The 12,985-nt window shown below is 36.1% G+C and overlaps 1 protein-coding gene across 5 annotated transcripts in view; it reads right to left on the reverse strand.

Annotated features, from left to right (window-relative positions):
* PDE1A (phosphodiesterase 1A) overlaps window positions 1-12,985 on the reverse strand; it is a 151,216-nt gene that overhangs the window by 44,061 nt on the left and 94,170 nt on the right. For all 5 annotated transcript variants that reach the window (XM_051787686.1, XM_051787685.1, XM_051787684.1 and 2 more), the window contains one exon: window positions 9,791-9,904. In XM_051787686.1, the coding sequence (XP_051643646.1) occupies window positions 9,791-9,904 (114 nt within the window). The remainder of the gene's footprint in view (window positions 1-9,790; window positions 9,905-12,985) is intronic.

Genomic DNA, 12,985 nt, shown 5'->3' on the forward strand with positions numbered 1-12,985 from the left:
TAAATTGGCTTTATTCCCTACATTAAAAACAATGCTATAGTCCACTGAAATCCATACCAGTCTAACACCATTATTATATATCCCTGCAGAAATCAGTACATTTATATTTCTGAGGAATATTTGACATTTGATATATTTTTAGTACAGTAAGGGATAAACCTTATAATTCCTAAAACATATTTTTGTAACTATCCCAACTGTTACTCAAATTAGATGAAAACATTCCAGCAATAAAAGGACCATGGGCATTAGGCTGCCTCATGGCATGCAGCAGGGATATTCCACATCACCTGTGCAGCATAAAGCAGAGCTCTACATCAGTTTGCTACAGCCTGATGCAGACCTGAATTTGGGACCAAGTCCTGAGCTCTGCAGATATGAGCCACTGCAGTACAAATTAGGGCCAGCAAGACACACTGAAGTTTATCTAATAATTTTAACCATTCACCTGTAAAGTAGGAGGATTATTCAGTCTGTAAATGACAGTAACAGAACTTACTTCATGAAGACAGATCTGGGAAAACACTATTTGTAAAAAGGATTTATTTAATCAGTTATTTTCATGAGACCACTGCTCTCTGACAAGAGATGACTGAACAACATGCCAAGGGGGAGAGAGAGTTTCAGTGTCTCTGCTTCCAACTTCAACAGTAGGAAAGTAACTGCAATACAGAATTACGTTGCAAGTACAAAATCTTGCAGCTCCCTCAACACATAAGCTTAACAACTTCTCAAAAAGAATTAGTTTCTTTGAGAAGCCTAACTGGAACTACATTCAAGGAGAGGAAACAAGGGCTAGTCATTCATCTCACAACTGTCTATTTTCTAGACTTTCCTGACCTTTTGAAGAATAAGAATTATATTGGGGAAAATTACTCATGGCATATGCATTGCTAGAAATGGCCTTTGAACAATTTCACTAATGACTGCCATTCTTTTGTAATTACAGGGACAGGGCTCCTATATGGGTCTACACATCTGAAAAAATTGATGGTTCCATCAAATTCCCCAATTTGATGGAAATTTTATGTAGGAAGGAAAATAAATTAGACTATATATTGCTTCATACAAAATATGCTTAATTATAAAAAATTCTTAGAATCCAATTTCAACTAATTTCACAGCTTCCAGCTTTTGTCAACTTTTATTCATCTATTTTTACTTTGATTATAAAATATAGTCTTTCCATTATATTTCCATGGGTCTAGATATATAAGTACTGTGAAATACATCTAATTGCTCACCTTTTACTCACTGATTGTGAAAGCATTTCTTTAACCTGGGGATACCTCACTGCAGCCTTTCAGTACTTAAAGGGGGCTTATAAAAAAGAGGGAGAGCATCTTCTTACACAGTCAGATAGTGCTAGAACAAGAGGGAACATTTTAAACTAAAAGAGGAGAGATTTAGATTAGATGTCAGGAAGAAATTCTTTACTGCAAGGGTGGTGTAGCAGTGGAACAGGTTACTCAGAGAAGATGTGGATGCCCCACCCTAGACATGTCCAAGGTCAGTCTGGATGGAGCTCTGAGCAACGTGGTCTGATGGAAGGTGCCCCTGCAAATGGGAGGAGGGTTGGAAGTAGATGATCTTTAAGGTTCCTTACAACCCAACCCAACACATTTTATGATTCTATACCTTTAAAAAAAAAAAAAAGGATGGAGATGAAATAAAATCAGAAAAGCAGAAGACAGGATCAAAACAAAGACACACAGTTAAACCACTGAACTTCCTATCAAATATTACAAGGATTTTTGCAAGATTTTGGAATATAATTTATAATTGTACATAGCAAAATGTAATTTGTAAATTGCAATATAATTTTGTGACATTCTCCAATATGTAAACTCCTACATAGGTTCAAAAATGTCGCTCTGTAAATTAGTGGACAAGCGACCATAGCTGTCAAACACAAGGCTAGAATCTCTAGCTTAGAAAATATTTGGAATGGAGTGACTGCAAGACCCAAAGTCTCATCTCCAAATCAATCATCCCGAAGATCAGAGATTGTGGGCATTTAAAAGCTACATAGTTGTTCCACAAAATCAGTCTTCAAGTAAAACTCACTGAGATAAACTCTGTTTAACTGGGAGGCATGAACTCAAATATCCTAGTTCTATTAAATAAATATATGTTACCTTGGAGGTTTTTGATTTTTTTAATTTTTGTAGATTTTAGAAGTAGCTGTATTTAATATATTCCTCACCCTTTAGCACAGTAGTTACACATACCCAACCCTATTACCCCATTCCATATCAATTCCCCCTAAATTCCAGTCACATATTTAGTCTCTTTTTCAAGGTAGGCCTTCATTCTGTTTAAGAACATCTGCACCCTGGCCTGGACAACAAGATATCACCAGGGCAAAGCAACCTTCAAACCCAGAACTTTGGAAAGCCTCCAAGGACTGTACGTGCTCCAAAGAAGATGAAGATGAGAAAGAGGGGGTTCCAAAACTCCCCCAGACTCAATTCCCGAGGGGCAGAACGGGGCAAAGGCCGGGGGTTGGACAAACACGGATTGGATAGACATCATTACAAAAATTGTAACACCTGAGTCAGGGAGTGCACACATGGTTTGTATTCCCAGAGCCTGAGAGCCTTCATTAAAACCTTCCCTTATCTTACCTCCTACTTAAATTGCCCTGGAGTTTTTTTCATCCTGAGTCTTTTAGGTAAAAATATATACTAATATATACCAAGGCACACACACCAATTTTTCTTCCATAAAGCTAAGGAACACCCAAAAATGCTAAGAAACGAAACAAAAAGGCTGTAACAAAATGTGCCACAGAAACTACGTTTTTTCAACATGAAGTCAGAATTTCAGGGTTACATACATTTATTTTGCTCATATATCATTAGCCTGTTAAGTAGATGCAATATGAGGAAGAGATACGCGTGGGAAGGAGAGGGGGAGGCTGGGTTATTTAGTTCTATTCATTCCATGAGTAGAACTTCCATTGACAGTTGTGGGAATAAGTAAGACATGGCCCATGGCATTTCAGCTTAGCAATCAATTAATATTGCAGTCATAGTAACTAATAACTTGATCTTCTTGTCACAGTACTGTGGTTTTTGCCAAGAATAATTTTTCAAAATTCAAGCAGTGATAATTTCTTGCTCTCTTTTCATTTAATCAGAATTTTAAATATAGTAATGGACTAGTCAGAAGTATATTGCTTTTCCCTTAGGAATATATCAGATGTACTACCGAGAAAAAGTAAGAAAAGAAAATTAAAAAAAATAAAATTAGATAATAGCTATGGGGGAAAAAAATCCATCAGTGCTGATCAGTCATGCTGCCTAACAGAGGTGGTAAAAGATTTCCAGAGGAGAGATTGAGAAGGAGGTATTAGCTCTTTGCTGATTAGTGAATTAATCAAGCCCTTAAGAGCGAATTGAGGAAAGTCCTCTTCTAGGTTTAAATGCAGAAGAATTTATAGCCTAAATAGTCAGTCCACATTTTTACAAGTTGTTTAGTTCTATTATCTCACTATCTTCCTGAATGAGCATAAATCAATATATTTAATCAATATTTACATCCTCTATAGTCCATTACAATTTCTACAATTAAAAGACTCTCTTGACTCCCACCGAGGATAAGCAAATTTCAAAAATGAATGAGGTGCATTTTTAGTACATAGAGGTCTTTCTAAAGGAAATTATGAATTTACCAACATGTTGTACCCATAAAATTAGCACATTCTTAGAAGAATTGTCCTCATATGAAGAATTACCAATCAATTAAATAAATGGAAAATAGTCTGGATGAAATATAGGTATTACAACAGAAGACAAGTAATGTAGGAAGGACCATTGTTACTGGAAATGTTCACTTGTTGACATGTACTGCCTATTTGGAAATACAGAGGTATATACCAAAGACAAACAACATTTTTAGTTTTAGGTCAGGATACTCATGCCTAAAAACAATATCACTTTTCAGGAGTACAGCTATGAGCCAATGTATTTACTTTTACTTTTCTCTTCTTTTCTGTTTTTTTTTTTTATTCGGCTGCTTTAACGCGGTACTCTTGGAGTTCAATAGGGCTGAGACTAACTCGGGGCATGATTCAGAACTAAAATAACAGCAGTAACTTTGAGACAGAAAAGGCATGCCCTCCATTTATTAAATATGCTAAGTGAGCTGAGGAGTTTTAGTCAGAATTTAATAGATTTTCAGCGATTTTAAGTGTATTTTTTTGTATAACTTTAATACTGTTGTAAGCTTTCCTCAGAAAAAAACCCCAAACCTTTAGCTTAATACTAAAGATTTCAAAGGCTTATTTTAAGCTTTTATAAGGGTGAAATACACGGTACTAATCTCAACACAATAAGCTTTTTCTCAATAACAGCTTTTAAAAAAGCATCAATTGTAGGTGCCCCTAATGGATAAACTGAATGGTTTACTTCAAATGGTACATTTGTTACTGACAACTTCAGGCAAAGTACATTTAACCGCAGGCTGGCTGTGGAGGACAGCAATACACACTCACAGCAAACTTGACTGAATATTCAAGATTATAATTTTACTTCATGCTTAAATAATTGCCACTTCAAATCTCTCCTCAACTAAGTCATCTCAGAGAGGAATCGTACAGACCATATTTTACATCTGGCAAATTACTACCAAATAGGGCATCCCATTCCGCCTGTTTTATCCTTGTATCATTAGGCAGAATATTTTCTTTAATATTCATAGATTTTGCCAAAACCAGTAATTTTGAGGAGAAATATTTTCTAGATCCCTCAAAATAAATTGCATCATTAACTGAAGGCCCCACTGTTCAGGTAGGAAGACTAAAAATATATTTTTTAAAAGCTTTAAAAAATATCTACGTCTCTTTGATGTAAAAGAATTTAACTTTCTCAATCCTTTCACCATCTAAGAGATTTGCAGTGTGATAATCTCTGCTGGTTAATCTCAGTAGATAACAGTGTCTGCACTGGCACAATTTCTTCCATAACCAGAGCCTTACAGTCAGTGAAACTATGTGAATTAAAAAACCCGCTACATCTCGTATGCTACAGGTGAGAATAGAATATGAATGGCCCTGCAAAACCAAGTAACAGATTCCTGCTGTGAGATGCTCAGTAGCAACTTATGTAGCGCTAGCTTAGAGCCTCACAACACTGATAATAAAATACAGCTTATGAAAATTAAAAGAAACATGAAAGGAGGAGCCTTTACTGACTTTTGCTCCCATTTAAAATAAGAACAAGCTGCTAAACATATATTGATACCTTGAAGAGAGTGAAAGAAAGCACAGGGTTATCAAATAAGTATCCCAGCTTATTATTTTTTGAGATATCAATTCCTAGCCTAATATGGAGTAGCCGCCATGAACTCAGGTTCTGTTGCAGTATTGAAAAACTTGAAAATACCAGGGAACAGCCTTCTCCAGCTTGCAAACATAACCAAAACTGAGAGCTGGCCAATAGCAGGCTATACTGACTCCTCACCTCAACAGCTCCCGGAAACAGCAGAATTTCATTTAGTTGTTGGCCTCTTGCTAAGCTCCATTCACACCTCCACAACACAGAGCTCTCTGAGCACCAGTATCCAGTCAAGTATTTGCTCCTTAGAATCTTCTTCCTTGGACTCCACACAACAAAGATACACATGTGCATGATTTATAGCCTAAATAGTCAGTCCACATTTTTACAAGTTGTTTAGTTCTGTTATCTCACTATCTTCCTTGTCACGAATATTTCTGTGGTGCACTTCAAGGCTCACGCAGACATTTGGTGGCATGAAACGACAAAAGTCTTTGTCTTGCAATTTAAACTATTTCCTTTTTGGATGTTTGAGGATGTTTGTCCCTATTTAAATAAATATCTGAAATATCTGGAGCATTACTGGAGTAGTACACTGGGAATTCAGTGTAGTCCAAGGTGTTCATTACAACAGCAAAGTTTGGATTTAATGACCTCCTTTTTAGCTAACATTATACATATCACAGTGTGTACTTTTTTTTCTAAATAAAAACTTTTTATCAAGAAGAACTGTGTTTGCCATGATAATATCATTGAAATACCTGCACTATTTCCAGAGCTCTCATGCAAACATATATTGTTATAATGCCACTTACCCTTAATGACATTTCCCTTCACTTCATGAACCTATGTTTGTTATTTTGTCTTGTTGAATCAAAGATGTTCAAAGCAATTGCCAGCTATATACAACAGAGCTACTTCATACATTACTGAAACACAGTCTCATCTAAGTCAAAAGTTCCCAAGGGGTTAAAGGTTTTCTAGAAGGGCATTATACAGCCTGAAACAAACTAAAAGCCCCATATGGAACTTAAACTGCTCAGATAAAAATCCTCCTGAAATCAAGTGTATTTTCTAAAACATTAAAGCATTAAAAAATAAGACATAATTGGAATAAAATATTCTGATTTTACTCAGAACAACCTAAAAGTATTCTCCACAAGAATTTTTTTTTTTTTTAATTTATCTTTGGAATACATACATTTTTAAAATCTTGTAATTTCCATCTAGATTTTATTAGATTTATTTTCTTCTTACTTAGCATGAATGAAGAGTTGTGTTTACAAGGAACGGAACAGCTGTCATGACTGAATTATCAGGCTGTATTTATTTCCTGTCTGAATCTAAATATCCTTCTTCCATTGCCTTGAGCCAAGTGGAAGGTACTAACAGAGAAAATTCTTCAAGATTTGTCAGAATTATTTATAACACCTATTAAGTTTGAACTTCTTCCACAGAGCAGATCCGCTGAGGGGCTGGAACTGTGAGAGTTTCACCGGTTATTTTTCAGCTGACAATAAACCTCTGCTTCAGCTACCAAAGTGTTAGATCTCTTTCATGGGAGCGTTTAGTGCACCTTACAATTATTCAGCACTGACAGATGCAGCAGTCCTGAAAAGGACCTGTTAAACAAGCTTATTAAGTGACATGGGGCCACAGATAATGAAGCTCACGGGAAAGCAGCACTTCTCTGGTACCTGATGTCTGTGCTTTCCAGCTTTCCGTCAACTCAGAACCTTTTATATGGGATATTGACAGCCACTGGCCCAAAACAATTTTTCCTCATTTTGGAAGGTTATCCCTGCTGCCTATCCCTGTTTCTAAGAACACTATTCTCTTCTTCTCTGGACTTCATAAATAGAATCCGTTGTGTTGTTTCTCTGCCTTTTCTCCAACCCAGCTATATACAGTTTTAGAAAGCTCAAGTACGGAAACAAGTATATGTACATAGTTATAAAAAATGCTCAGATAAATGACTATAGCGTAGAAAAACATGGCAGCAGACAAAGGGAGTCAGAGGACCTGAAAAAAATGTTTCATCCTCTGCTAAAGGGTGTGAATTCTACAGCTACTTCCAGCTGATTGTTGCACTATAAATAAAGATTCAATATGCCATCAGCTTACGCGTTTGCATGTACTTCTATGTGCATACACAACTTTATAGTATGATACAGGATTTCAAGAAACTCAAAGTAACAGTATACAGGGGGAAAAATGGGTGTCTTCTACTGTAAGAAATTGGAACTGATCACTGGAAAAAACTCAGGCTTATAAAGAGAAGTGTTTTTTTCCAGAACAGTGCCTGAGATTTAATTTTTAAGTAGCACAAATGGTTTCCCAGAGCTGTGGAACAGACTGGGCTCTTCCTTGATCCTTGGCTACAGTATTGAACATCCTCAGTGAGATATGTGATACTTAGGTCTCTTTATTGACTTTAGTTTTGACTTGTCTTTTTGCTTTTTTCATCTCTGTTGCTGTGAAGAATTGCAGAAGGTCCTTTTGAAATAGGTGAGCAACCATTGGCGGGAGCATTTATTATCCTGTGTAACAGGATATGCATCATAACAGAAACATGAGTTAGGATGCTTATAATGAACCCTCTGTTGCTATTCCTATTCTGTCTGTAGAGATATTTAAGAGAGCTTTCCCTCAGCTGATATTGAAGTCTGTCTCCTAGAAAGGTGAGAAAGAAGAGACCACCGCAGACAGGATTAAATTTTAGACTGCTGGTTGAAGCTGTGGTCTTCCTCTGCTTGGATACCTAAGCAATGGGTCAGTAAATTCATCAGGACAAAGTCCAGGGCTCAAGAATGGGATTAAAATAGAAAGCATGGGTATTTTCATGTGAGTTGCAGACGCTGACTGAACAGCAAATCATATGTAAGAAACTCACTGAAGTCATTTGAACTTTGTGATGTATAAAATTACATGTTCAGGCTCAGCAGGAATAGGCCGTTTTGCTTCTGATCTAAACTATTATTTCTAATCTACTAGTGAGACCAGTTAACTCAGTTCCAGACTCCCACAGAGGTAGCTCTGTGCAGGACAAAGAACCTGTATTCTTTGGTGGGAACAAGGACAAATGCAACCACACAAGCTAATTCAGCCTCCACTGGCACTTGGCTCAATGATACACTGCTTTTGTTCCTTTATGGCCTCTATTATGGTAATATGAGCCAAAAGAGAAGTTTGTCGATAATTTCAATATACGTAATATATTTAGATAGATAGATAGATAGACAGATAGACAGATAGATAGATAAAAAATCTGGCACCCTAAGGACCTGTACCAATTGAACTATAAATATGACTGCAAACTAATGTAAATTCACAAATTAACCCTTGATTTTATATAAAAGAAGCTGGAATAACTTTACCAGCAAAAATGACATAAGTATACCAATAGTGGCATATTAATTACCAATATTTTAAAATATTTACCTTAAATTCATTCAGTTCATCTTCATAACACATGTGAGGCCTTTGGAAGTCACTGAGGTACCTATTGCTTTTCAAATTGGGATCAAGTTGAAAGTGTCCCCTAGAACATGCAGCTGGGAGGATGATCAGAAAAGTTTTCCATGTCACCTTAGCCTGTTTAGTCAGCTTTTTACAGAATTGGATATGCATGCACTCCAAGAGCAGCACACCAGTATCAGTGATCCTGCCAACCTAGTCTGTCATATAATCTCTGAAAATGGATCACTAGCACCAGCTTCATTTGCTATTGTTTTCATTCTTCTGTTTTCAAATGGGTAGGCTTTCTAGTGCCCCAATAGCAAATGCTCCAAACTCTGGACTAGCAAGTTTTAGTGTGTAAATCACAAGAATCAGAAAAATGTTGAAGCAGTACTTCAAGCATGATATCAACTATGTAGATTTGCAAGGGGAGTGAGGGCTGGGAACACAACACAGAGAGACAGTGTTAGGTCCATGAAATAAGTCTTAAATGCAGTATAGAACTGAGACATACACTGCACACTCCAACAGTATTGCAGTTTTGGCAGACATCTTTACAAGACCTTTCTGCTTAGAAAAAAAACTTGAAGAGATCAGCAAGCAGAAAGAAATGCTGTAAGTTAGCTATTTAACTTCAATATAGTACATATCTTGAAATTTTTTCAAGAAGCCAAATACTTAGGATTTCTAATTTAATTGAGGTCAACCCATGATATAGATGATTACCATTCATACTGGCAGTAAAAATGATCATAAACAAAGCATGAAACAATATAAAATAAATCACAGCTTTTCAAGAATGTATGTATTTACTGACCAGATTATAGCATTCTGACTCATTTCTTTGAGCATTTCTCCCCAGGCAACAATTACATCTGACCTTTGAAACTTACTTGCTTTAACCTTGTGACTAAAAGATCTAAGAGCCACATAAGCTTCTTCTGATGTGCACAGACCTTCAGCTCATGTCAGTTACAATTGCATGCAAAAACCAAATTTCTAAAATGCAGTTCACAACATCTTTTCCTTTTTGGTTTTTCCCTTTCACTTACCTGGTTTCATCAATATAAACAGCTTCCAGAACAGATGCTGCATATTCAATATTCTTTTTTAAATCCACCACATTAATGTCACCCTTCTCCAGCTGCTTTACCAAGCATCTTAATCTGTGGGGAAAAAAAAAAAAAAATCAGTGTGATACTTTTATCAAACTTGATTGACTTCATTTTCTGTTTGAAATATTGGAACCAGCACAACAGCCAATGCAGAGGCAAGAGACCATCACTCCATCTCTTGTCTTAAGGCTAGTTTAGTTTTTCTAGTTTTAGAATGGACACAACAATGACTGGTTGTATGTTTTTATAACTTGCTAAATTTGTAAGATCTATTAAGAAAAGGCATATGCATTCCAGAAAGTCAGAGGGGACTCATTAACCACCATCAGAGCACTTTCCTATTCATTTCTGACATTACTACTATGCCTGAGTCTCTAATTTTGTTTTAAATAAAAAATAAAAGTTTGCATATTGTCTTACTATAATTTTTCTGTGCTTAGGTGGTTAATTATATTTTTTTCATATTCACTGTATACTTATTTTGCTTCATTTAGATATCTTTAACTTTTTTTAGGCATCCAGTATGTTTTTGCTGCAGAATTTGTATTCCTATTAGTGTGAGATAATGTGGAAGTCTGTTGTTTCTGTGTTTACAAAAAACTCACCATTAGGCAGTGCCTATGTCACCCGAAAAATTCAGATTTTCCCAAGTGTGCTGTTACTTTTAGTTTTGAGAACTTTGTTTTACAGTACAAACATGGATACGCCCAAACAGGATTTCGTAATGTATCAACTCATGACTCCGTAGCAATAGACTTGTACAGATAAACTCCTTGAATATCAAATCTTTCCTAAATTCTCTGTTGACAAGAAGAGACTTCTGACACTTCTCAATTTAATCATACAGAGTGGTCAGAGCACTGGAGTGAAATGAAAACCTTATTGATAACTGTACAGAGCTGTGACTTAATGGGTATTTTCCTTCTTTCTGTTCTGCATCTCTCAGTAGAAACAATCTACAGTTTCGTATCATGTACAATAAAGATTTCTGTAATTAAGAATTCATCATTATTTCAACATAACTTTCATTAAATAAACTTTTTTATGTGCATGAAAAAAATTGTGAAACAAGCTTTTAGTCAAAAAGTTTATTGAAATTGAGTCAGCATTAAGCTGACTACTTTCAGAAAAGATCACAGTCATGATTTATGAATGAGCATATAGAAAATTTGGAATATGCTACCTGTTTATATATATGTATATATAAACACCATATATTATTTTTATTGAGTCCAATATTTGATTGGACCTAATTAAAATGTATAATTTACAAAAATGCAGTGATATTCAAAACAAATATAAATTTGGAAAGTATTGTTCTGTCATAAAACCACTTTCATGTTTTTCTTCATATTTCGTTGGCTAAGTACAATTATGTTCAAGCCTGTAAGGATAATTTTAGCAAATGGAGTTTCAAAATGAGCCTCTTCAGTTCTCTAAAGCCTTAATTCAAATTAGCATAGAAAATGAAACAAACAAGGCTCTTAGCAACCTTATTTTACAGTCTTTTACACAGTGCATGGAATGGGAAATGTAGTGTTAAAACATTTTATCAGAGAAAGGAAGTGGGTGCATGAAATACTCTGGGAACGCATCTCCTACACACAAATAACCACATGCATGGGAGACAGTTCCAGTACATAACTTCTTCCACTTCAGAGGTACCTATAGACTGAAGAAGCTTATTCATAGACACTCACCTCTCAGTACCCAACACACACACTGTTACTGTTCTGGGATGTCTGCTCCTCAGTCATACACACAAACACACATGCAGCCCCTCCTGAGCACCAGTGCCAAAATGCTCACGTGAGTCTGGCAGCATCATTGCCACTACTTGCAAATAGCCATAGGGTGTTTCTGCCACTTGCACTGTTCCCCCCATGTTTGACTGAGCACGTCTCTGAATCAAACTTTCCAAAGTAAATTTGAAAATGTGTTTTCAAATATACAAAAATACACAAAAAAAATTGTAACACTTCACAGCAGGGGGCCAGGCTCTGGTAGAACAATATTAGTTCAAAACAGCTTCGAATTCTATGATTTCCAGTGGTTCCACACTTTCTCAGAGCAGTGACCAGATGGCAAGTATTTGAAATTACTTTTGTGCTTGCAGGAGGAAAGGAGTCCCTGGGGGAGCCTTTAAGCTGCTCTGACGTTGCAGTAGCTCACTGTATAGGTGACAGCTAACAGATGTAATGTGCCCTGTAGGTATAGCTCAAATTCTAGGAGAAGTGCAGAGCACAGTCACAGACTGAGTGATCTGGAAAAGCTGCTCAAGCAAAGTTAAAGTGATTCTGAAGATACTACAGAATCACAAAAGGACACAATCTGTGTCACCAGTGAGCTTATGACCTCATGCATCCACACTTTGTATAGATGTCCTCAAGAGTTCTTAGCTGACCTGCTGCAGATCTACCATAGAACCAAGGGATAATTTTGGTTAGAAGGGACCCCCAGCTGATAAAAGGTCTTGATCAAAACAGGGTTAACCTCAAAGACAGCTATAACTTCAAAGTTACATAAAATTATTGAGAGATATTTCTGCTCAAGCTCTGAAGGCACAGATTTCAAAAACGCTTTGGACAACCAGTTTCAGTGGTGAACCAGCCACATCAGATATTTTCCCAATATCTGACTGGAATGTCTACTTCAGAAGTTACAAAAATGGACTTCCAACACAGCAAAATTAAGCAGATTATAACAGTATATGAATGGTCTGAATATACCCAAGATCTTACACACTAAAGTGAAATAGCCACAGAGTTTAGGAGCTGACATTTCAGTAATGAAACAAATACTTTAGCAAAGAATAAATGTGTCAATTTATAAGACAAAGCAACAAGTGTTAAAATACTCATACCCCAGTATTCCACAGGACAGAGAAACTTGTAAAAAGGACAAGGAAAAGTAACAAAAAAGAATTATTGCTCCAGTTGTATTGGGCAGGACTTTGTTTATCTGTTTGTTTTCTTTAAGTGTGATAAATTGAAAATAAACATTAGAGGTACTATTAGAAATGCTACTTAAAATTGGAACTAATTGTATTACCCTGCCTGTGAACTGTGCTACTAAGAAATAATAGACAAAAAGAAAAAATAACTAAGAAATAATAGCAACAAGAAAAAACTG

This window comes from Manacus candei, unplaced genomic scaffold (genome assembly GCF_025592945.1).
Source record: "Manacus candei isolate 608988 ecotype Guabito, Panama unplaced genomic scaffold, ASM2559294v1 h1tg000023l, whole genome shotgun sequence".
Lineage (NCBI taxonomy): Eukaryota > Metazoa > Chordata > Aves > Passeriformes > Pipridae > Manacus > Manacus candei.